Below are 27,242 nucleotides of genomic sequence, written 5' to 3'. Positions count from 1 at the left end.
TGTTTTTCAAGATTCTGGCATACAGTCCTCCAATCTCGACATCAGGTGCAACCACCACCGACTGCAATAACACGTCGTTACAGCTCTCTTACCACTGACTGTGTCTTATCATCCTATTTCAGACATGCGGTCAAGGTGCCAACCGACTGGTTGTCCAGATCCACAGCACCAACCCAGTGCTTGCCGATGTCCTCCTTGTCCCCTCTCAGGACCCAGGGGACATGTCCACAGCTGATGTGAGAACCAGTAACTCACTGTATATCTTCATAGAAAAATGCCCTTTTTAGAGAATCATGCTCTGACATTTTGTAGGGATGAATGTAAATAACTTTCATTTTACATCCTGTTATTTTTTTTATTTTTTTTTAGGGAAGTTAACATGATATACTGATTTTTCACGGGAAAGAGTTCTGTGGATATACAACTTCTTTACTAGTAGTGTAAGCAACGTGTGGGTGTATGGTTCACATGAATTGTAAGTCATGTCTTACACACAGTATGTGGCATCCCATGGGTGCAGTATAATGCAGGGATTAAGGAGGCAACACACCGATCCAGCATAAGTCCTGGTAATAAGGCCAGTATAGAGTTTGCGCACTACTGGGAGCTATTGATTGTGTTTCAGTTTGTGTCAAGGATACAGATGGCTGCTAGCAGCAAGACCATTATCCTCCAGATGGATGGAAAATCTGACAGGAGTAAATTCATCTATGTCCTAGGAGCCCAGGTTGTCAATGGTAGGTAGAAGCAACATGGTTGGTTTACGTGGCTGCTGACATTTTACATGAACTTCATTTGGAATCTTTTTTTTGTGTTGTGTGGGTTCTTGGTAAATACTGTTCCTTAGACTAAAGTCTTGACCTTATGTAGACCCTGTCCTCACACAGAATCTATTTTCGCAGACCCTGTCCTCAAACAGACCCAAACATAACAGACCATGTCCTCAAAAACAGACACTGACATCACAGACCCTGCCTTCACACAGACCCTGTCCTCACACAGACCCTGTCGTCACAGACCGTCCTCACACAGACCCTATCGTCGCAGACCCTGTCCTCACACAGACCCTATCGTCGCAGACCCTGTCCTCACGCATATCCTATCATCACAGACTTTGTCCTCAAACAGACCCAAACATAACAGACTGTCCTCACACAGACCCTATCATCGCAGACTCTGTGCTCACACTCTCTGTATTGATAAAAACACACACACCCTGTTTCCACGAACACTTTATGTTAAATTCTTTGTCTCCACACACACCCAAATCTCACACACCTTCTCCTCATGAACAGCCAGATCTCACACACCCTGTCATCATGAACACCCAGATCTCACACACACCCTGTCATCATGAACACCCAGATCTTGCCCACCCAGTCATCATGAACACCCAGATCTCACCCACCCTGTCATCATGAATACACAGATCTCACACACACTTTCTCCTCATGAACACCCAGATCTCACACACCTCCTCATGAACACCCAGATCACACACCCTGTCATCATGAACACCCAGATCTCACCCACCCTGTCATCATGAACACCCAGATCTTATCTACACCCTGTCCTCATGAACACCCAGATCTCACACATCATGAACACCCAGATCTCACACACCCTGTCATATGAACACCCAGATGTCACCCTGTCATCATGAACACCCAGATCTTATATACATCTCATGAACACCCAGATCTCACACACCTCCTCATGAACACCCAGATCTCACACACCCTGTCATCATGAACACCCAGATCTCACACCCAGTCATCATGAACACCCAGATCTCACCCACCCTGTCATCATGAACACCCAGATCTCACCCAGATCTCACACCCAGACTTTCTCCTCATGAACACCCAGATCTCACACATCCTCCTCATGAACACATTGTGAACACCCAGATCTCACCCACCCTGTCATCATGAACACCCAGATCTCACCCACCCTGTCATCTGAACACCCAGATCTCACACACCTTGTCATCATGAACACCCACACCTTGATCTCACCCACCCTGTCATCATCATGAACACCCAGATCTCACCCACCCTGTCATCATGAACACCCAGATCTCACTCACCCTGTCATCATGAACACCCAGATCTCACACACACCCTGTCATCGTGAACACCCAGATCACACACACCCTGTCATCATGAACACCCAGATCTCACACACACCTTGTCATCATGAACACCCAGATCTCACACACACCTTGTCATCGTGAACACCCAGATCACACACACCCTGTCATTGTGAACACCCAGATCTCACACACCCTGATGCACTCTGTCCATGTCTTGATGGGACCACCTCCGTGGTGTAGTGGTTAGAGCGTCCCCGACCGCGTCATACCAAAAGACGTTAAAATATGGTACTTGTTGGTCCCTGCCTGGCGCTCGGCATTAATGAGTACAACAAGGACTGGTCGGCTCAGAGTCAGTATAATGTGTCTGAGTGGGATATTCATGCTTCACTGCGGCGTGGTATCCCAGTGGGCTAGCACTATAAAACCAGCTTAAGTCTGGGCTAGTACAAGCATCCGCACATACACATACACACGCATGCACGTCATCATATGAGCGAAATATTCTCAAGCACGACGTTAAACCCAATTTCACCTCACCTCACCTCACAATGTCTTGATGTAGACTCCCACAACAAACACCCTCTTCTTATTGGATGTAAATACAGTTTTACAACAAATCACTGCAGACTGTCACAATGTCTGCCTACAGACAGCAGCCCAGCAGCGCCAGACAACAAGGGCCCCAATATGCGAGCTGTCTACATTGCCGTGCCTGTATTGCTGGGAGCAGCCCTCGTCACCATCCTTGTCATCGTGTACTACCGAAGGTACCAAAGACATACTTGCTTGAGTTTTGCTTGAGTTGCCAAGCGAAAACAAACTTGTGATGAGTTTGAGATTTACATTCATGTATGCACAGACATGTTAAATATTAGTGAGCGGTCTAGAATGATCACTGCACCACCAATCACTGGCAGTGGTGTCCTGCAGCCATGCCAAGATACATGATTGGTGGTTCCAGTCCGTAATTCTACTAGATTAGGATCCTTAGTTTGTCAACACCATACCTAACATGCTGTGCCAGTAACGCCTGTTGCAGTCACCACAGACAGCAGGACAACCACAGATCTTGACGATCATTAGTTGGTGCCCACAATAAAGGTCTATCGCTGATGACAAATATTTGGTTTTCTGGTTTTCTGGGTACTCTGCCGTATGAACTGTTGCTAGTCATGTGTTATAAGAGATTCCTTCTAGCAACAGAACCAGCAACCTATCTAGTGCTTGACTGTCTTTTGTTGAATCTCTTGTCAATAAGCAGCGGACAATGACAGGACGCAAACTTTGTATGTTTATGAAGATGTAAAAAAAATGGAACTGCCAGTACACAAACATATCAGACTACTTGTCAATGATTGACAGTAGCTATTTGTCCTTCAGCGTGTCATGTAGACATCATAGGATGTGAAAATGCAGATGTAATACTTGAGAGTAGATGAAATTATCAATCCTTCATGTAGTGTTTTATTATCAGTTTCAGTGCCACTCACTTGTTATATGGGGCAGTGGGGTAGCCCAGTGGTTAAAGCGTTAAACGCCGAAGACCCGGGTTCGATTCCCCACATGGGTACAATGTGTGAAGCCCATATCTGGTGTCCCCTGTCGTGATATTCCTGGAATATTGCTAAAAGTGGCATGAGGCCCGTGAAGATCCGGGGTAGAATTGGTCTTCAGCAACCCATGCTTGCCACAAAAGGCGACTATGCTTGTCATAAGAGGCGACTAACGGGATCGGGTGGTCAGGCTCGCTCACTTGTTTGACACATGTCATCGGTTCCCAATTGCGCAGATCAATGCTCATGCTGTTGATCACTGGATTGTCTGGTCCAGACTCGATTATTTACAGACCGCCGCCATATAGCTGAAATATTGCTGAGTGTGGCGAAAACTAAACTCACTCGCTCACTAAAAGTGGCATGAAACCATACACATTCACTCACTCACTTGTTATATACCACTGTGAAACTCAAAAACATGAAGGTGAGCTTCTAAACTGTGGTAATCTGTTTTATGGTATTATGGTCCTACAGAAAGTTCAGTGAAGTACGCCGCTACTCTATCCTGAGACATAGGTCGGACTCAGATGCCTTGTTGGGAGCTGATGAAGATGATGACCCACCACTGGATTTGAACCCAGACTTTGGAAGCAATGACCGTGCTGATGATGAACAGTTGGACCTCGGGACAGGTCAGGGCTTCACTGTAGTTTCCTGAAGTTAGATACTTATGGTATAATCTGTTGCGCAGCCTGTGTGACTTGGTTGATTTGATGTCATTGTTCAACAATGGGGTAGATCTTTGGTTTTCTGTTTACTCTGTCTCCATTGATCACAGGCTGCTGAGATGTTGCCACCTGAAGCATTACACATCCTGCACATGTGGTAACCATGCGAAAACACTCATCACTATTTCCTGGAATGTTCTTTGTACCATCATCATAGAAAGATCATGCTTAAAGCTATTCAAGATGTATGTGCTAGTAATTCTTTGATTCTGTTATTTTAAACAGCATTGCAGATCTGACAAATCATAAAAATGAAATTTTATTCAAAAATGTACATCAGTATATATTCAAATCTAAACGATTCCAGTAGTCTTCTTTCTATACACCTTTTGTATTATTACATTTCCCCTGAACTGTCAATGTTTCTCTGTCTCTATTTCTAATAATTGCTTGTGATGTAATTAGTTATTGTAAATATCTTGGAGAGGGTTTTATAAGTTGTAAGAACTTGTCCCCGATCCTTTTCACATTGTGAATAAAATATTTTTAAACTAAAAAAAGCATTAAACAACATTCAGTCACAACTTGCTTTCATTGAATATGATCAAAATTGTGGAACCGTTTATTGTATTCATTATCATGCTTATATTTCCTTAAAGGTAAACTATTTTGTTCTTATTTCCCCATTTACTCTCTTTATCTATGTCTTGTGATCTGAACCTAGTAAAATGCACTATTTATCTTAAATAAGTCTTGTGCTGCTATTGCAAAACCCAATTGGTATATTGTAACATTCAATCCTGATGTCTTTCTTTTGATTTGGCATAGATTGATTTACTAACTGAATTTCACGAACAGAAATTTAATAATAAAATAATAATAATAATTGGCCTGTATAGTGCCTAGTTTCCATCACAAATGCTAAACGGCACTGCATACAATCTGTGAATCATTTTGTTTAGTGCTAACAATATCTTGAAAATAATAGAATGTTAGACTTTTGGATGCCTTTAGATGTGTGTTTTGGACCGACAGACTGCGGAGGATATTAGATATAATTGTTTAATGAAAATCAAGGGCTAATAAATTGTGATTGTGAGAATGACAGGAATGGAACCATGGGTTAAAGTAGGTAGACTGAAATGAAACACCGGAGACACAGAGGAAATTGGAAACCATCAACATTCCAATCAAACTTGAGTAGTATACACTATGGGGCTACGGGACCAGGTCCCCTCCCAAGGGCTCAAGTTTAAAAATTGAGCCTTTGGGAAGTCCCTAATCCCATAGCCCAATAGTGTATACTACTACTGAAGTGCATGCAAAAGTTGATGAAAATCGGTCAAATAGTTTCTGAAATATTGACTTTTAAGTGAGCATGGGGTCGGTTGGGAAAAAGGCTTGGGTCGCCTCGGGGGTGGTTGCTCCTGCGAGCGCTGTGGGCGGACGAGTCGCAGTGCGTGTGCGTGTGTCTCTCTCGGCTTGGTGTATGGGTGGCTGGCTGGCTACATTTAGCAGAAAAATAGGCATGCAAGACCGATAAAAAATCATGATGAGAAACTATCATCACACAGTGGGTGATGTGTAAGGAACTGTGTCATGAGGTACAATCATCAACTCCTCTCGGACGAATGCTCTCGGCGGCCCGTCTTTCAAGTAGTACAAGTTCGGTTCGCCGTCTTTGATGTCGACCAGCATGTTCATTTGGTGTTTGGACGTTTTATTCTTGAACAGGGCTTCCTTGAATCTGGCGTGCTTGATGTGGTGTTTCACCACGTGTTTTTTCACGCCTTCGTCTTTCGGATTTCGTCGTTGTCGGCTTTCTTGATGGAATACATCTTGGGTCTCAAGCCGACGTACTCGGCGATCGGCGTGCCCGCGCATTCGTCCTTCATCTTGCCGAGCACTTTTTTGTTGACTTGGCTGTGCATAGGGTGATCTTTAGAGTAGTCGCTGGTGTCGTAAAGGTGCATGTGTTTCTTCATGTCCTCGTACACGTCCTCGGTGCGAATTTCCATCATGCCCCAGCGCGCCAAAGAAGCGTCGGACGAAATCGAAAAAAATATTGGTCATGTACTCGAACGAACCCTTGCCCGGTTTTGAATTTCCTCTTAGGGAACTTCGGGAACTTCGGGGTCTAGACAAAGCCTTGAAAAACCTGCGCGGAGAACTAAGAACAACATGGGTAAACTGAATGAAATCGATGAGCAAATTGCTCGCGAGAAAAGAAAACATCATCAAGAAAAGATTATGCAACCTGGAAGACGAGAGACGGACCAGATTGGAAGCCGCCTCCTCCAACCGGGATGCCCCGATCACAAATCAGCCGCGTGCGCGAAACCAACGACCGAGTCTTGAATGAGGACACCACGTTGGCCGACAGGATCCGAATTCTGTTCCGGGAACAAGGGATCACCATCGCCAGCGTTCTCACGGCTTTGGGCTTCATCAGACGGTAGCGAGGTGATGACTGCCTAGACCTGCGTTTCATTCACCTTCAGACAGCTCACACATCGCTACAAGTACGTCCTAACGAGATGGTAGCAAGGCAGCTCGGGGGAACTGCTGAGAGCTGCGTTTCATTTGGCTGAAAACACCTCTCGCCTCGATAACATATAAATAGAACAAGTATACGTTGGACTGTTACTTTTGGACTGTTAGCTTTTTGCTCACTAAAAGTGATTATATCCTAAACAATATGACCGATTTTCGTGAAATTTTGCATGCATCTCGGTAGATGGTTATGCTATAGCAAAACGGCATTGGGAACACTCTCGATGACTTCATTAGATTAATTAAGACTTAATTACGTCAAAAGTTGGACATTTTGCCTTTTCCCGACCGACTCAATGCTCACTTAAAAGTCAATATTTCAGAAACTATTCGACCGATTTTCATCAAATTGTGCATGCACCTCAGTAGTAGTATACACAATGGGGCTATGGGATTAGGGACTTCCCAAGGGCTCAATTTAAAAATTGAGCCCTTGGGGGGACCTGGTCCCGTAGCACCATTGTGTATACTACTAACTTGACTGACCAATCAGAAATCCCTAAGTGACACAGAATCTGTTATTGTGTATAACCAATTCACACCAGTCAAACCTTCATGAAAGTTTCAAATATGTTGTTCAAGTCAACTCTGGCTACTTGTAATTAGAAACTTGTTCTATATTCTCCAATCCAATGAGCTGCAGGAAATATGTATATTCTTTTTTCTTCCCAACTATCATATGTCTGATATCACTCTGCAAAGAGATGATGTCAGTTTTTTATATATCCCTTTGATGATATGGATTGTATCTTTTAAGGCAGCCACCTGGTGATGGTTACTGGCCGTGGAGATGGGGGAGACAACTCTATCAACTGCTGAAGAAGAGATTAATGGGCGATGATGAAGGACATTCCAAAATGATCTGTGATGAAGTAGTTGCATAGATGAAGAACGTCAGGAGGATGAGAGGGCGAATGTGTTGTGTGTGACTGATAGTAATTACTGGATAACCAAACATAGTCCGAATTGTTAAATTGCTTGTTATTTTGAATCCAGGAAGAATGACATCTGATTGTTGCCATGATCACTTAGAAAATGTTTCAATTACTTGTTTACTGCTTAATGTCACACCACTGTCTTGTTAAGAAAAGTGCATAAGATTATTCCCAAGGCTTCTGAAACAAATTGGTTGTTGTATTAAGAAATATAATTAATGGTTGCTATGGTTACATTACAAAGATGTGACAGTTGTATCACTTGATGAATTGAAACAATTGAATTCTAAGATATATTTTGGTCCTGATATGGTAGTTTGGATGTTGAGATTCTGTTGCTTTTTGATACAGTGCTTGTATACCCGAGGGTAATCGTAAGGACTAACACTTATCAGATTTTAGATGTTTCAGCTTTGTTGAAATGTGAATTACCTCCCTTAGATGGCCATGTTTGTATTTCTTCAGTCATGATAAAGGTTGAATGAAACATTAATTGTTTACAGTTTGTTTGTGCAGATGAATATTTTCTGTACAATTACATTTACATTTTCTAGAAACAGGTTGACCTGCAGATTGGGATATTGTCCTTAATGGCCACACACTACTTTGTTTGACACCCACATTGATTAGAAAGCGTATTCCAAAAGTCAAAAGCAATGTGATATCTCAAATAATGTGAAGAGGTCAAGTTAAGATGTTGAATCATTTTAACTGAATCTGGTCCAGATTTTCTGCAAATTTTGAAGTTTAAATCTGTTTAAAGTTTAAAATAATTTACTGAACTTTTTAAAGCATGGTTTTTAAAAAATGTGTCTGAATATTTTGGGAATTTGAAATTTAAGTGATAAATATGACATAAAGTAAAGAAGATGATTTGTAACCTGATGATTTTGATCTTCGCTATTCTACATTACTTCCAATGTGATATTTGTTTGACCATAGGTAATTGGATATTCCATTTCTTAAGAAGAGTATCAGGATATTTTCTGCTTAATAATCTTGTCACAGTCAATCACGTACCTCAAAATTTTCTATTGGGATGAAGAATACCATAACATATGAACATATTTTCTTACAGTTGTACCTATGTGTCACAAATACTATTGTCCATCTGTCATTATTTCTTTGAAGTCAGTTTTGTGTGTAGTGTAGTCTTCGTCAGTACCTATATGAATTCTGTACAACATAACCAAATAATACATACGGTTGTTTTGTTATGTAACAGTGTGTCTGTGTCAAGTCACTTCAATTACATTTGTGACATCATTCTATTGCTTTAGGAGTCCATTATTTATAAGGAATGTATAATTGCTGAAGCAATGGAGTGTAGTTATTTCTGAGCATGTGTTATGTCTTGTGTACATGAAATGCTCAGTGGGGGTGGAGTGTGTTTCTAACCGAATATCCTTATAAAATGTGATTGGTTTTGTGATAATTTTGAAATTTCTGTATCATGGTGTAGGAAATGTATTGTATCTTGTTTTGGTAAACTCACACAAAATGAAATGTATGTAGATGAATATCCTCGTAATGAGGAACAGTGGATACAGACCTGTTTTTATGAAAGACCAGACACGGGGTTGATAGGCCATGATTTAGGGGTTGTTACAACAGGTCACTGAATATATAAGAAATTGATTGTTATACTTGTGTTTCCGTAATGTCTTCTTGTCCACGTGATCAAGACAAACTCTTGATGCACTTTTTGGATGACAACTTCTTTATGTTGCGACATTTCGGTATAGAGTGAAGAAATTTAAACAAGAGTGAAGTACTATCTCAATGCACTTCATCTGTCTAATTAAACCTCAACCGAACATAATCTGACGGTATACAATGTTGCGTTTTCAGAGCATAACTCGTAAACAGTTCAGTATTTCTTAGTGGTATGACATGTGAACGGCAGGTTTATTCCAACTGGATCCCTATGCTGTTTTAAATTTATAAAATTTGTATTTCATTGAGATTCAAATAAAGGTAATTTTTTTCTGAAACAACTTTAAAATTTACATTCTGTACAAATAAACTAAACAATCTTGAAAAGGAGTAAGCACTTGCCAGATGTGTATACAATGTTATCTATATCTGACAGATTTAAATAGGTTCACAAAATCATAAACAATATGTAGTTATATCCCTGTGATAAATTCAGATCTATCATATATAGGTAACATTGTTTTTCTCTTGTATCTACAAATTTCTAGTTGTTTGGATAGCCAGTAGTTGAAGACTTTATTGACAAAATCCTTTAAATTCCACCACTGACTCTAGCACATTCTTGTGCTTTGTTTCTATTGAGTTGAATACTGCATTGGTGCAGTGAGACTGTTCAAATAGACTGGCTCTCAGCTGTCTTGATGCTCCAGGACCTTATGTAAAGATATTGTATATGTATTCTGTTCCAAGAATCTATTTTTAGATGATACTTGTGCTGGTGAGACGCTTTTGTTGACAACTTATATACAGGTACAACACATATGTGAATGTAATATACAGGTAATTTTTAATAACATAAGTACATCTGAAAGGTTAAGATATTATCTCCAGTTAAAATCGTCTTTTGATACAGAATATTCAAAACTGGGAGTTTAGGAGATATTTATGTTTGGTTAGATTAGACGAGTTACCTATTCAAACAACTATTGGTCGTAGGCATGATATAGATAAATGTTTGTGTTTCGATAAGAATTGTAATGATAATGTAGTTGAAGATGGTATACACTTTTTGTTTGTCTGCCCAATGTATAACTGGATAAGGAGTATATATATACCATCTAGATTTTCTGATAAACCTACTTCTTATTGTTATAAGTTACTAGTATGCCGTAAAGATCATGAAATTATTCTAAATGTAGCAAAATATGTTAAATTTGTTTGTGTCTCCACAGTGTATAATCATTGTCACTTTCACTATATCATTGTATCTATGTTCAATGATGTACATGGGCCAATGGCCTAAAAAATGAATAAACCAATACAGAACAGAAATTGTTTTCTTAAGTAAATGAAATATAAATACTGTGTAACTCTAAGCGTTTGCAGAAGGATAGGTTAGTGGTATGTTGTGATGGTAATTAGTGTCGGAGTCAAAGTGAAGGCAGAAAAATTGTGTACTTCCTAACTGTATTACTCACCTTTTTGTGATATTATCATCTTTGTTTTGTGGGATGTTAAATTGTGCAATATGTGAACTATTTACCAAGTAACCAGTGTACCTGTATAACATATATACCTGTGTGTCAACGATCTACCAACCTAACCAGCGTACCTGTATAAAATATATGTCAATTATTTACCAACTAACCAGCCTACCTGTATAAAATATATGTCAATTATTTACCAACTAACCAGCCTACCTGTATAACAGGTCAGTCTCTAGTGTGAAGTTTTGTTTCCTTGTTTAATCTGTATATAAGACAACACTAATTGTTTCGGTTCATGGATTACCTATTATTGCTGGCAGATTGGGATAATCTACTGATAGAAAAATACTTATAAATACATATATGACCATAGATAAGTCGATCTCGTAGATAAGCTGACGTCCTAACTTGACCCATAAAATCAGCATTAAATTGGAACAGGGGTATGTTCCCTACAGAAGCCGAACCACCAACCTTCGTTCAACTCCTCGTCGTGATCAGGCTTCTGAAATAGGGTGTCAACAATCCTTTTTGAATTACACAAGTAAATCCTGTTGTTACACTATCCAGTGATAAACAATGTTGTTATCTGTTCGGCTTATCTACAGTAGTTAATAAAATAATTATATCTGTTATTCAGGAATTGCTTGTTACAGATTACATTTTGGGTGATGGTATGTTTTGTCACTTTCATCAACTGTACAGCTGAATAATTTGAAAACAGTGAAATGAAACAAATAAAATCATGTGTTTTGTTTGTTTTGTTCATGTATGAAGTCTTGTTGACCTCTTGTTTTTACATATCCTTGTCCCTGCACAGGCAATTACATCATTTCCACACGATGCATGCACACACTCTTGTACACACAAACACATTTATTTGCATCCAGTTTCATTTTGTTTTCGTTTTCTTTTGTTTTGCTCATTATTCAGTCTCAAGGAAGCTTTGGACCAATTTTGCCACGTTATCCAAATCACATTCTGCAGTACTTACCAATAAACTACAGGTGAATCTGTTGCAGTTAATTTTTCTTGATTTTTTTTTTCATTATTCACATAGAAAGAATATGTTCTGTTCCTACAGAGATTCCTATTTATTGCTTGTGATGTTAGCATTGTCATATTTTCATTCATACCAATTGGCTATGTGCTGAAATATTTCTGTTCCCATGTAAAATTTAACTCGCTCAATCACTAAGAGAATTTTAAAGCAATTTGTTCAATACTTCTTATTGAAAAGTATTCATACTGACAGACAACCAAACGTCTTATTAGAAATTACAAAGCCATCCGATGATGATGATGATGATGATGATGATGATGATGGTCACTAATGCCGCTACCCTGTTGCCATTCCCAAAGCTCCATTACCTTTGTCATTGAATTGGTTACAGTTTCAAATTTCATTCTCCGTGCCCATAGAATAGGATAATAATTACTGTAATATTTTACACATTGTAATGCTCCACCTGGTTGTGCCATGCGTTCCTTCCATCCATGTAATGGTAGACATTGTCTGTATATTCTCCTGTACATAGTGGCATACTTTCTGTGGATACAACGCTTTGCTATTGATGTTTATTTGGAAAATGGTTTCAAAGTGATGTATCACCTACATTTGACTGCAATTTCTGTTTCATTATTGTGTTATGTTGGTGTGTTTATTTGTTCAGAATGATTTGTTAAATATTTTAATACAATACAGAGATTCCTATCATTTTTCATCCAAAAATTATTAGTAGCTTTCAACTTGATCTGATGTAAAAAAATCTGTACATTTTTATTTGATTGTAATGTCAGCAATCCATGTTTGAGGAAGGTAGCACTAATAGATTGCGATTGCGAGTTTCAAACTGAGACGTTGACATGTTTTAAGATCTGACAACTGTTGTTTCGTACTGTAACTTATAGTGGTATTCTGTAGCCACCTTTATACACGTTGTTGGTAGTAATGAAACTACGATGAAAAGAACATGAGCACCACTAACCCTGGTTCTTCTGCTTCAGTAAGTCAATATTATTATTCAGCCTTTTCCTTAGAGAAAAAAAAATAAAAGTGGGCCTGAGCTTGAAGCCAAGACCTGCATCGTTGTGATACTAGGGTTGGCAGGTCCAAGATTTACCAGTTTTGAACTCGGACCTTGCTCATTGTGGCTGTCGTATAACTGAAACATTAGCATGACCACAGAGTTCAGTCTGTTACAAGTATTTCTATGACTTTACCAGGTTTGTACACATTTACTTACAAGTTTTAACACGGAGATAATGTCACCATTCATTCTGCAAATGTACTATTTTGTTGCCAGTGGAGTTATGACTAGTCATATCTTCCAGCATATCAAAAGATGCTGCATTTTGAAATCTTGCGTAAATAGTTGTTATTAAGTAATGTAAAGAGCTTGTATGTATTGGGTTCCTATAATCCTTAGTTTCATTTCATAATGTTCATGTGCAGTTGACTGAAGTCACATTAACTAGAAGTACATGTACATATATGAAGCAAAATGTTTGGTCATGTCTGTTTTGATTCAGTCTAAAAATTATTCTTATAAACTTTCAGTGAATTTTTAAAAAATCCCATTTTCAGATTTTATAACTGTAGATCGATTGTTGCATTTTCTTTGAATGTAAATTGGAAGTTATCCCAGCTTTTGTTTAAAGAACCTTGTATCATGAACTCAGTCATGTTCATTATTTCATGAACACAATAATCCTCCTATTATCCAAAGGTTCATTGTTTCTGCTCTTAAGCAACATGCAGTATAGAACACAGTATTTGGCATGGCAGTTGAGCATCCTCTTGTGAAGCTAAAGAGCACTGCTGTCACTTTCCGGTCTTCCCCAGAAATGTCAACTTCCTGCAAGTTCTGGACCAGTGTTTCTTTATTCTATTGGATCTGTCAGTGATTCTGCATCGTGTCATTTTTACTGAGGGTGATGAAACACCCTTCTGATTAACCATTTTTTCACGGACACCCTAGGTTTGATGACCAATGTGGCTACAGTGTTTGAAGACCATTGGTGTGTTCTGCTTTGCGATCGCTAGAACAATGCTAAGGGGCACAAAAACATATTCTGTGCAGAGTTGCATCCCTTGGCCTTGCCTGAAACCCATGATTATTGGTTCAAATCATGGTTCGGCCCGATTGTATTTGTGGGTTTCATCAATTGGTAAAGGTCCGAGACCTGCAGCACTTTAAGCTCTGCTCCAGCATGAAGCTAACATGTTGTGATAGAACTGTAACACCTTTCTAAGCAGTTATGCCCATGAGTTGTCCATGTTATTTTGCACACCTTGAAACTGTGGTATTGGTAAAAAATATTGTTTACGTTTTGTGGTCTACTCTTAGCTATTTTGTTTTCTCAGTTTTAAACATTGTGTTATGTAAAACAGTTCAGTATTCTACCTGACCAAATAACATGTATTCCAGCTCTCATTTTTATATTATATATACATATAGCTGCTATTTGTAGAATAACTGTAATTGTCTGAATTGGAACCACAAAGTTACATGGTCTTCTGAAGAAAACTGATTGTTTGAAATTATTCTCCAGCACAATCATGCATGTCCTCCTTGATATAAACTACGATATATCGACTTGGCAGAGGGAAAAGATTTACTCCATAATTGTACCTTAATAATGGACAGGCAGAGGACATTTCACTGTAATGCATGTGACAGAACTTTTGTTGAATCTGTGTCCTTGGTAACTTTTGCTGTACATAATCACAGTTCTTGTAAATAAACAAATAAAATACAATGCATCTTTGTGTGGGGTATAAATGACTGGTCCTCAAAATGGCTATCTATTCTGACATAGTAATGTTTCTTCTTTTTAGAGATTGCATTCACAAGCTAGCTGATGGTGGTGTTTTTGTCCCCAGAAAAGAATCCTTGTCTGTCTTGCACAGGGTTTCCAAATATGTTTGACCTGGTTGAAATATATCATTTCATAAACTGAAATGACTTTGATAATCTTTAATTCTGGCTTCAACTAAGTCAATAACATCCAGACATGACTATTACAGTTATCAACTGTAAGAGTGAAATAGCAGACATTTATGTGCTGCTCATGTTAAGACTTAATACTGGATCATCTGGTCTGGTCTGGCTAAACTACTGACTGTGGTTGATCCCGCCGAGACTACAAATTACAGTGATGTAACTAACATTTCTTTTGAAGAAAAGAAACAAGCCCCATATTTGGGACTGTTTTTAAGTCAACATGCCACATCCACCAGCTGGCAATACAAACCTTTGCATGGTGCTGGGGCAAGGATGACCCACAGTGTTACACCCCAGAAATGATCGTGGGTTTGAATCCCATTTCAGCCTGAAGAAGAATGGTCATAGGTTTGTCGTCCCAATACCCATGCTTATGGGTTTCCCCCATAGTGTCAAACAAATCTATCACTTCAGGATTCCCCATACAGCATGATGACGTGTTGAACATGTACAGTGTTCACGAATAGCATCTGACCCTCTGACAAATCCAGTAGATTCGCCAACAGTCCGATAGAAGTCTACAATCGCCAGCCCCAGTGTCCGACTGTATATTTCACGACGACTTTGAAGTTGTTATATGTGACACTTGTTTGTTAATCATTTCAATGCCAATTATGAGAAATGTTAAATCTGATTCTATGGGTCCTGTGAATTTTCAATGGGTCAGACAGACATCTGAAACTTACAGGACGGGTCCTGTTACTTTGTAACACCATTCATGAACACTGCATATATGGCTTGAATACTGTTCAAAATTGAGTTAACCCATATTACTCCCTCATTATTATGAAGTACAAAGAAACCATTTCAGACAGATTTTGAATTTATGTAGTTGGACATGAGAACAAACATTACAAGTACACATCAAGCATTTATTTTTAAGATTCCATGATGGTTTCTTCTGTGTGCTTGCCTTTGTCGGCCATAGCTTGTTGCCGAGAGCGAGCCTTGCGCTCCAGAATGCGTTTCCTATCCTTGTCCATCTTCAGCTTGACCAGCACCACCTGGAACAGACAGTATTGAAATAAATAAACCATATGTTTACACAACCAAAGGAACAGTCCATTTACATTAGAGTTGTGTCGTTAGGTTGGTAATGGACCTATCCTATGGGTAAGGATGATCTCCAGCTACACAAACTTATTTTCTTCCCTTTCTTGGAGGCCACTCGCCACATGAGAGACAAGACACCAGATATAAAGAAATGGGTTCCATCTAAAGCAAAATTAGAAATCACTGCTAAACCGGGCACACTGTGTGGGATTCACAATAGAGTTCCTCTGATCTCATTATCAGATGACTTGAAATTCAGAGATATATACTAGACAAAATAAGTTGGGATATTGGTATTTTTATGATTGATATTTTATCATTGTGTCAACGAATAAATAGATCATTCATAATTTAAAAATTTACATATATCCCTAACTATTTTTGTCCAGTATATATAAAACGTGTGCAAGGAATGGTGGGAATGTTAACAACGAAAACTTTTTACTGTATATTACTGTGTACAAGGTTACCTGGAATTTTAGGGAATGTTTTATTACAAATATAGGGATCCTGTATGCTCTGATGTGCTTCATTCTGGGTTGTATTATCGATGACTGCGGATGTCAATTGGTTGGTAATGCACCTATCCTAGTTGAGGATGATCTCCATGGCAAACAACTACAATTTCCTATACGCTATTGTTCATTCAATGCCATACAACATTACACTCTTATGACCACCAATCAGGATTTGCACAAAGTTAGAACAGAGCATAGAATAGAGCTCATTTGACTTCATTATCACCAGCTGCCTTGTGATTCTCACACATCACTACAACACTCAAGATGGAGGAACCTATTCAGGGATTTACCTATGGAGGGAATAGCAGGAACATGGACAATGAAACTATTATTGGGGATGTCGTTAGGTTGGTAATGGACCTATCCTATGGGTAAGGATGATCTCCAGCTATACAAACTTATTATCTTCCCTTTCTTTGAGGCCACTCGCCAGAAGAGACGAGAAACAATAAAAGAGAAAGGGCTTCAACAATTATGCATTTCATATTACACATTCCTACACCATGGTCATACAGAGCAGATCCTGGGGGCCAAAATGCTAAAAACAGCTTACATCTATTTTGTCTGATGTGACACAAAATGAAACATCACTGAAACAAATGACGCATTATACATTCCTGCACTTCATTTAATGAATTTATTCTCAATTGAAAAAGCAAATGCAAGATCCTCACATCTTATCCAGCAACTAACATGAACATGTTAAATCACCTTAAATAAAAATAACAGTGCACCAGCAGAATTGACAGAAAACAACTTTATCCACGTTCCTGTCACAGAGAAGTGAAAAGACATACATGAAGATACATCCATACAACACGCAAGACAGTTGAATGTATTCACAGATATATGCAAAACCTATGGACGGAATATTAGTAATACAGACAATAAAATCTTCAATCACTGGGGATGTCGTTCGGTTGGTAATGGACCTATCCTATGGGTAAGGATGATCTCCAGCTACACAAACTTATTATCTCCCCTTTCTTTGAGGCCACTCGCCATAAGAGATGAGCAACAATAAAAGAGAAAGGGTTTCAGCAAAAACTGCATTTCACATCATACTTTACTTCAGAACAGTGGAGATCCCGGAAGGCCCAAAATGCTCAAAACACGATGTCTACATGAGACAGAGTTTTGTCTGATATGTCAAGATCCACTCACAAGATCAACATATATCTTTCAAAATAGTCATCTAAATGGAACTGTCTGCCAGATATCAAAACAGTTTCTCCTGAAATCACAGCCAAACACTTGTTTAATCAATCCTACAACTCCCAGCCTCAAACTCTGCTAGAACACCCAGCATATCGTGATTGTGAATTGCTGTGCTCTATAAATGCATGTATTATTATTCGTTGATGAGAAAGCTTGTCACCATTATACATGAAGCATAACGAGTAAACTCAAAGTGTTTGAAGCTAAGCCCAGCTTGTTGCCCAAGAAACATGTATATTTCAAAATACCATGCTATGCTCCGAAAATTAATCACAACAGACAACAAACATTCAATATTCCCATTTCCTCTTCAAGGTGCAGGTATAAAGTAATGAAACACCTGTAGTATGGTTGGTAAAGTGAACATCACAACAAGCGAGACAGTTGAATGTATTCAGGGATTTACACAAAACCTATGGAAGGAATGGTAGGAATAATGACAATGAAAACTTCAATCATTGGGGATGTCGTTAGGTTGGTAATGGACCTATCCTATGGGTAAGGATGATCTCCAGCTACACAAACTTATTATCTCCCCTTTCTTTGAGGCCACTCGCCATGAGAGATGAGCAACAATAAAAGAGAAAGGGTTCAGCAAATCCTGCATTTCACATTACTACACCATGTTCACAACAAAGCATATCCATCAGGGCCCAAAATGCTCAGTCTACATCACCTTTGTGTCCGTCACAAATGAAACCTCACTGAGCAACTTACATTGTACATCTGTGTTTCATTTAATGAATTTATTCTCAATTGAATAAATTTATGCATGAACCTCACATCTTATCCAAAACTAACATGAACAGTGCACTAGCAGAATTAGCAGAATTGACAGAAAACAACTTTATCAATGTTCCCCTGCCATTGGGAATATTAGAATTGTGTTTTTCATAGAGAAGTGAAATGATATACAAGGAGAAGGAGAAGCAAATCCAGGGAGAAAAAAACAACAAGTATCTCTTTGATACACATGCTTAGGATTTTTTTCATGAAACTTCAGGAGATTCACAAAAAAACCAGCAGAATCAGAATGTATTCAGATTATAGAAAACCTATTGAGGGAATATTGACAATGAAAACTTCAATCATTGGGATGTCGTTAGGTTGGTAATGGACCTATCCTATGGGTAAGGATGATCTCCAGCTACACAAACTTATTTTCTTCCCTTTCTTTGAGGCCACTCGCCATGAGACGAGAAACACAATAAAAGAGAAAGGGTTCAGCAAATCCTGCATTTCACATTACTACACCATGTTCACAACAAAGCATACCCAGGAGGGCCAACAATGTTAAAAAACACATCGTCTTCAACACCTTAGTGTCTGATGTGTCAAGATCAACTCACAAGATCAACATTTCTTCTGTTCACAGATTTAAATCTCCTACTTTTGGAAAAACATGTCTTTCTTTCACAGCAGCATCTAAAATTAAATATCAAAACTGCTACCACTGTCTTCTTTTCAAACCACAGCTAAAGACTCACTTGTTTGATCAATCTTACAACTTCCAGCCTCAAACTCTCTGCTAGCACATCATGACTGAATTGCTAGGCTCTTTAAATGCATGTATTATTTGTCTGAGAAAACTCCAGCTTGTTGCCAAAGAAACATTTATTTAGAAATACTATGTTATGCTCTGAAAAATTATTATGGCAGACAGCACACATTCAATATTCACCTTCCTCATAAGGTGCAGATATAAAGTATTGAAACACCTGTAGTATGGTTGGTAAAGTGAACCTGTCTAGGAAAACAGTTCTCTGCTTACCAAACATTTATTTTCCCACGTCCATGTGCTACAGCATGCTGACTTGTAATGTCAGCAAGAAAGCAGCTGAATATGGGTTAAAACTCACGGTTCAGAAGTAACTAGGCTAACATCAAGAACGCTATTTCCATTGGATGACTGACACAAAAACATACTTCAGTCCCATTTAGTTATCCCCTCTCATGTCTTCCACATCGGGATTATTTTGAATTGTTGATATTTATCTTAAAGAAATTTAAGAAACCTCATCTTTGAAGTTGTATTCAAAGTAACTGAGCAAAAGGTTATGTGCCAGTGGATGACAATCATTTGAACACTTACAGCATGGTTGGTCTGAGCTTGTTTATATTTAGGACCTTCACTTGTTCCTATATACATTTACCAATAAAACAATATTAACTGATGTCCACCGACTGTATAATGATCAAGGTTTGTGGTTAGGTTGGTAATGGACCAATCCTGGGGGTGCGGATGATCTCCAGCTACACCACCTTATTATCTACCCTTTCTTTCAGGCCCCTTTTCACATGTGACACATAGTCAGATAAAAAGAAAGGTTTTAAACACCTGAATCATGGACTCGGCCATAAAGTATAGATAAACCTTCTGCAAAGCCTGGCATGCCATACATACAGTTTAACCATAATGCCATCTGATGACCTACCAATCAGAAAAACAAAGTTCTGATAGAGAAAAAAGTGAATACAAACTGTAAAACTTGATGTTTGAGAAGACCAAACCTGACAACTGTAACCATTGTGACAAATAATCAATACAATTTCCTATATCTAGTACATGACATTGTTCATGTCAGACCTGACATTACACTGTCGAGACACCAATCAGGCACACGGTACGGCACAGGGTATGAATCATTGTTCATGTCAGACCAGTATGTCAAGAGTATGAATCACACTTCATGCACAGAGTAGAGATCATTATCACCAGCTGACTAGTGAATCTCTCACATCACAACACGCGAGACAGTTGAATGTATTCAGGGATTTACACAAAACCTATGGAAGGAATGGTAGGTATATTGACAATAAAAACTTCAATCATTGTGGATGTCGTTAGGTTGGTAATGGACCTATCCTATGGGTAAGGATGATCTCCAGCTACACAAACTTATTATCTCCCCTTTCTTTGAGGCCACTCGCCATGAGAGATGAGCAACAATAAAAGAGAAAGGGTTCAGCAAATACTGCATTTCACATTACTACACCATGTTCACAACAAAGCATATCCATGAAGGCCCAAAATGCTCAGTTTATATCACCTTTTTGTCTGTCACAAATGAAACCTCACTGAGCAACTTACATTGTACATCTGTGTTGCATTTAATGAATTTATTCTCAATTGAATAAATTTATGCATGAACCTCACATCTTATCCAGAAACTAACATGAACACGTTAAATCACCAAAAATAAGCATAACAGTGCACTAGCATAATTGACAGAAAACAACTTTATCAATGTTCCCCTGCCATTGGGAATGTTAGAATTGTGTTTTTTTCATAGAGAAGTGAAATGATATACAAGGAGAAGGGAGAGGAAAATCCCAGGGGGAAAAAAACAAGTATCTCTTTGATACACATGCTTAGGATTTTTTTCATGAAACTTCAGGAGATTCACACATATAACAGCACAAAAATCAGTTGAATCAGAATGTATTCAGATTATAGAAAACCTATTGAGGGAATACTGACAATGAAAACTTCAATCATTTGGGATGTCGTTAGGTTGGTAATGGACCTATCCTATGGGTAAGGATGATCTCCAGCTACACAAACTTATTACCTTCCCTTTCTTTGAGGCCACTCGCCATGAGAGACGAGAAACACAATAAAAGAGAAAGGGCTTCAACAATTATGCATTTCACATTACACATTCCTACACCATGGTCATACAGAGCAGATACTGGGGGCCAAAACGCAAAAAAACTGCTTACATCCATTTTGTCTGATGTGACAAAATGAAACATCACTGAAACAAATGACGCATTATACATTCCTGCACTTCATTTAATGAATTATTCTCAATTGAAAAAGCAAATGCAAGATCCTCACATCTTATCCAGCAACTAACATGAACATGTTAAATCACCTTAAATAACAGTGCACCAGCAGAATTGACAGAAAACAACTTTATCAATGTTCCTGCCACAGAGAAGTGAAAAGACATACATGAAGATACATCCATACAACACTCAAGACAGTTGAATGTATTCACAGATATATGCAAAACCTATGGACGGAATATTAGTAATACAGACAATAAAATCTTCAATCATTGGGGATGTCGTTCGGTTGGTAATGGACCTATCCTATGGGTAAGGATGATCTCCAGCTACACAAACTTATTATCTTCCCTTTCTTTGAGGCCACTCGCCATGAGAGATGAGCAACAATAAAAGAGAAAGGGTTTCAGCAAAAACTGCATTTCACATCATACTTTACTTCAGAACAGTGGAGATCCAGGAAGGCCCAAAATGCTCAAAACACACTGTCTACATGAGACTGAGACTTTTGTCTCATATGTCAAGATCCACTCACAAGATCAACATATATCTTTCAAAATAGTCATCTAAATGGAACTGTCTGCCAGATATCAAAACAGTTTCTCCTGAAATCAAAGCCAAACACTTGTTTAATCAATCCTACAACTCCCAGCCTCCCATCTAAGAAACCTCATCTTTGAAGTTGTATTCAAAGTAACTGAGCAAAAGGTTATGTGCCAGTGGATGACAATCATTTGAACACTTACAGCATGGTTGGTCTGAGCTTGTTTATATTTAGGACCTTCACTTGTTCCTATATACATTTACCAATAAAACAATATTAACTGATGTCCACCGACTGTATAATGATCAAGGTTTGTGGTTAGGTTGGTAATGGACCAATCCTGGGGGTGCGGATGATCTCCAGCTACACCACCTTATTATCTACCCTTTCTTTCAGGCCCCTTTTCACACGTGACACATAGTCAGATAAAAAGAAAGGTTTTAAACACCTGAATCATGGACTCGGCCATAAAGTATAGATAAACCTTCGGCAAAGCCTGGCATGCCATACATACAGTTTAACCATAATGCCATCTGATGACTACTACCAATCAGAAAAACAAAGTTCTGATAGAGAAAAAAAGTGAATACAAACTGTAAAACTTGATGTTTGAGAAGACCAAACCTGACAACTGTAACCATTGTGACAAATAATCAATACAATTTCCTATATCTAGTACATGACATTGTTCATGTCAGACCTGACATTACACTGTCGAGACACCAATCAGGCACACGGTATGAATCATTGTTCATGTCAGACCTGACATTACACTGTCAAGACACCAATCCGGCACACAGTATGAATCACACTTCATGCACAGAGTAGAGATCATTATCACCAGCTGACTAGTGAATCTCTCATATCAAAACACACGAGACAGTTGAATGTATTTAGGGATTTACACAAAACCTATGGAAGGAATGGTAGGAATATTGACAATAAAAACTTCAATCATTAGGGATGTCGTTAGGTTGGTAATGGACCTATCCTATGGGTAAGGATGATCTCCAGCTACACAAACTTATTATCTCCCCTTTCTTTGAGGCCACTCGCCATGAGAGATGAGCAACAATAAAAGAGAAAGGGTTCAGCAAATACTGCATTTCACATTACTACACCTATTCACAACAAAGCATATCCATCAGGGCCCAAAATGCTCAGTTTATATCACCTTTTTGTCTGTCACAAATGAAACCTCACTGAGCAACTTACATTGTACATCTGTGTTGCATTTAATGAATTTATTCTCAATTGAATAAATTTATGCATGAACCTCACATCTTATCCAGAAACTAACATGAACACGTTAAATCACCAAAAATAAGCATAACAGTGCACTAGCATAATTGACAGAAAACAACTTTATCAATGTTCCCCTGCCATTGGGAATATTAGAATTGTGTTTTCATAGAGAAGTGAAATGATATACAAGGAGAAGGGAGAAGCAAATCCCAGGGGAAAAACAACAAGTATCTCTTTGATACACATGCTTAGGAATTTTTTCATGAAACTTCAGGAGATTCACACATAACAGCACAAAAAGCAGTTGAATCAGAATGTATTCAGATTATAGAAAACCTATTGAGGGAATATTGACAATGAAAACTTCAATCATTGGGGATGTCGTTAGGTTGGTAATGGACCTATCCTATGGGTAAGGATGATCTCCAGCTACACAAACTTATTATCTCCCCTTTCTTTGAGGCCACTCGCCATGAGACGAGAAACAATAAAAGAGAAAGGGTTCAGCAAATCCTGCATTTCACATTACTACACCATGTTCACAACACAGCATATCCTCAAAGCATATCTTCAACACCTGAGTGTCCGATGTGTCAAGATCAACTCACAAGATCAACATTTCTTCTGTTCACAGATTTAAATCTCCTACTTTTGGAAAAACATGTCTTTCTTTCACAGCAGCATCTAAAATTAAATATCAAAACTGCTACCACTGTCTTCTTTTCAAACCACAGCTAAAGACTCACTTGTTTGATCAATCTTGCAACTTCCAGCCTCAAACTTTCTGCTAGCACATCATGATTGTGAATTGCTAGGCTCTTTAAATGCATGTATTATTTGTCTCTGAGTAAACACCAGCTTGTTGCCAAAGAAACATTTATTTAGAAATACTATGTTATGCTCTGAAAATTAATTATGGCAGACAGCACACATTCAATATTCACCTTCCTCTTCAAGTTGCAGAAATAAAGTATTGAAACACCTGTAGTATGGTTGGTAAAGTGAACCTGTCTAGGAAAACAGTTCTCTGCTTACCAAACATTTATTTTCCCATGTCCATGTGCTACAGCATGCTGACTTGTAATGTCAACAAGAAAGCAGCTGAATATGGGGCTATTCTCACAATTTTAGAACTTAGGACTAAGTGACGATCATGTTTCGGCTAATTCTGCAAAAGTTATTGAGTGTTTGTTTGATTACAAACCTTTGAAGGATGGATGCCAACGTGAACAGTGGCACCATTGGCCTTCTCTCTTTGTATCCTCTCAATGTAGATAACATATTTCTTTCTGTACACCTGGACAACTTTTCCAACCTGCTGGCCTTTATAATGGCCTCGGACAACCTGAAAAGATGAAACAGCTTGTCAATATTTGGAAAACCTGGTATAACATCAAGTAGTTTGGACACAACAAAATTACCTTAAATCAGCAAGGAGCTACCTCAAAATCATTCCCTATATCATTTGCAATTCACCACTATAAACACATTTGAGATATAAAAGAAAGACACTATTCCCTAAATTATTCATAATTCACCCATACTTCCATATATATATATTAAAAATATATTCAACAATCCACACCTGCACTTCATCATCCTTCCTAATGGGCATACTTCTAACATTGTATTTTTGACGCAGTTCCTTTGAAAGAGCAGAACTCATGATCTTGCGCCTGATGTGTGAGGGGGCATTGAAGTGCCTCTTGCGGTTCTTCCTCCGTGAGGAGGTTACCATCTTGTTGAACTTCATGGTGAAGTCAGAGGAGCGTCCTGAAACGACAGATGCAGATTTACTTGAGATACATAACTGTAAACAAGGTAAATGTGGTCGCTTCCTATCGAAAGGTAATGTTTCTGAAATTTGATGGAAAAGGACTGACTGAGTTTGGTTTTATGCCGCTTTTAGCAATATTCCAGCAATATCAGAACGGGGACACCAGAAATGGGCTTCACACATTGTACCCATTTTGGGATTCGAACCCGGGTCTTTGGCGTGACGAACCAACGCTTTAACCACTAGGCTACACAGTTCCTGATGGAAAAGGTAACAAAACTGTAAAATACAAATTGACAAAACATACGCTGAAGCAATGACAAATGTTGTTTGTTCATTTTCCGCTAGAATGAGGAATCGTTGATGGAAACGGCTTGTGCATCACAATACTAACGAATGCAAAACGTACTGCGGAAGGAAAAGAGTAGCCCTTGACGGCCATTTGAAAACAACAAACATCCATGGGTCTAACATCAGTAGAGTTGTCTGTCGCAACGAAACAAGTCAAAGAAAGAACATCAACTAATTTTCACCGGCCTGGCCAATGTGAAGAAGACGTGTGTACCATGCGATGTTTACATGCCAATTGTGATATATAAACAGTTCATCCTTTCAAAAATAGACACCTAAATGAATAAATGGATGCCTTTGGGAAAGTATGGTTAGTTTATTTGAGTAAATGAATAAATACACGTGACGATGTGCATCGATGCTGATGAAGACTCAAATGACTAACCTCGCGTCAATGGCCGCTCGGCTGAAAGGGAACATCCGGGGGATAGACATGAGTGATGTCCCATGCAAAAAAAAGTTGCTTGTATTTGTATTATTACTGAATGAAAACAAATAACATTTATTTCTATTAATTGTAATACTTATAATATAACATTCCGATTCAAGCACATGCACAAAATACTACACAAGCGCATTTCAAAGCCCGCAACAAAAATATATTGCTAGACTATTACGTCCAAGGGAAGTCACTCTATCTCAAAACCTTAAAATCCAAGACAGTCACATGTAAACTAAATTCTAAGTGAGGTGAGGTGAAATTTACGGAAGCGCTGAAGGGACCTCATGAAATATAATTTATCTTGAGCGCACAAGTTAGTATCTTGAGCGCACAAGTTAATATCTTGAGCGCACAAGTTAGTTATCTTGAGTGCACAGGTTAATATATTGAGCGCTCAAGTTAGTATCTTGAGCACACAAATTAGTTATCTTGAGTGCACAAGTTAGTATCTTGAGCGCACAAGTTAGTATCTTGAGCGCACACGTTAGTATGTTGAGCGCTCAACTTAGTATATATTGAGATACACTGCTTCATAAGCAGTTCATGTGGAAGCAAGGAGGAGCGGAAACGCGAACTGATTCATGCTTATTTCAGTCTTTGGGTTCCAATACAAACACATAACACATCTTCTTGTCAAAACTCAGGGTATAGTATAGTACGCCACTTGAAGCGTATTCTGAGGTGTATGTCCCTCTCTCGTACCAGATTTGCTGATGTTACAGTGAGTGAGTGAATACGGTTTACACCGTTTTTAGCAATATTCCAGCAATATCACGGTGGGGAACACGAGAAATGGGCTGCACACATTGTACCCAGGTTGGGGAATCGAAACCAGGCGTGACGAGCGGACGCTTTAACCACGAGGCTACCCCACCGCCGCGCTGATGTTACATACTTTATTGCGGACGACTTCGACGATCTTAACAAAGACATGGTTATCGTTGATGCATCAAAAATGTATTCAATGCGGTTTAATTGTGAAACAGGATACTGTACGGTCGTTGTTGGACCCGAATGGTGTTGAATTTCGCTCAGGACACTGTCTTCATCGACGTCTTTATTCTTCAACTTCCTGTGTTGTTAAAACATGTTAAATAAACTACAACACACATACGTATACATAAGGGGTTGATACGGAAGAAGTGAAACGGGGAACACGGTATTTTAGTAAGAAATAAAGTCGGTATATATGCTATACGTGCACATACTAATGGATCAAATAAATCAGGCGGGTTTTAAATGATATTGTACAGAGTTAAACTGCCATTGTACCCACGTAAGGAAACATTACTGATACATGCAAACCAAGACTACAGACTATAGTTCCCCTGAAAGTGGT

General features: G+C 38.7%; 2 protein-coding genes and 1 long non-coding RNA gene across 4 annotated transcripts in view; 1 reads left to right on the top strand and 2 right to left on the bottom strand.

The window, feature by feature from the left end:
- Positions 1-9,161, top strand: part of LOC124253657 (VPS10 domain-containing receptor SorCS2-like) — a 55,719-nt gene extending 46,558 nt beyond the window's left edge. Inside the window, exons 22-26 of the mRNA XM_046687470.1 lie at positions 123-236; positions 626-737; positions 2,748-2,865; positions 4,129-4,286; positions 7,633-9,161. Of these exons, the coding sequence (XP_046543426.1) occupies positions 123-236; positions 626-737; positions 2,748-2,865; positions 4,129-4,286; positions 7,633-7,694 (564 nt within the window). The 3' untranslated portion in view covers positions 7,695-9,161. The remainder of the gene's footprint in view (positions 1-122; positions 237-625; positions 738-2,747; positions 2,866-4,128; positions 4,287-7,632) is intronic.
- A 6,657-nt stretch (positions 9,162-15,818) lies between these two features.
- LOC124253669 (60S ribosomal protein L26-like) lies at positions 15,819-26,000 on the bottom strand. Of its 2 annotated transcripts, none has more exons than XM_046687482.1 (4): positions 25,847-26,000; positions 24,919-25,106; positions 24,538-24,678; positions 15,819-15,964 (listed from the first exon to the last, which is right to left on the bottom strand). In XM_046687482.1, exons 1-4 carry the CDS (start codon positions 25,908-25,910, stop codon positions 15,839-15,841), a joined length of 519 nt encoding a protein of 172 aa, XP_046543438.1. In that variant the 5' UTR covers positions 25,911-26,000; the 3' UTR covers positions 15,819-15,838. The 2 variants fall into 2 exon arrangements, with proteins under 2 accessions (XP_046543438.1, XP_046543440.1); XM_046687484.1 differs by lacking the exon at positions 25,847-26,000 and adding an exon at positions 25,418-25,463.
- LOC124253670 lies at positions 20,955-23,185 on the bottom strand. The gene is made up of 2 exons (XR_006892258.1): positions 22,851-23,185; positions 20,955-22,788 (listed from the first exon to the last, which is right to left on the bottom strand). It is a non-coding gene; the product is annotated as an uncharacterized LOC124253670 (long non-coding RNA).
- Positions 26,001-27,242: the final 1,242 nt, after the last annotated feature.

The sequence above is a fragment of the Haliotis rubra genome, unplaced genomic scaffold (assembly GCF_003918875.1).
Source record: "Haliotis rubra isolate DU_JTF1 unplaced genomic scaffold, ASM391887v1 Scf549, whole genome shotgun sequence".
Taxonomy (NCBI): domain Eukaryota; kingdom Metazoa; phylum Mollusca; class Gastropoda; order Lepetellida; family Haliotidae; genus Haliotis; species Haliotis rubra.
The sequence above is the reverse complement of the archived record's forward strand: the minus strand, read 5'-3'. Positions and strand labels throughout refer to the sequence as shown.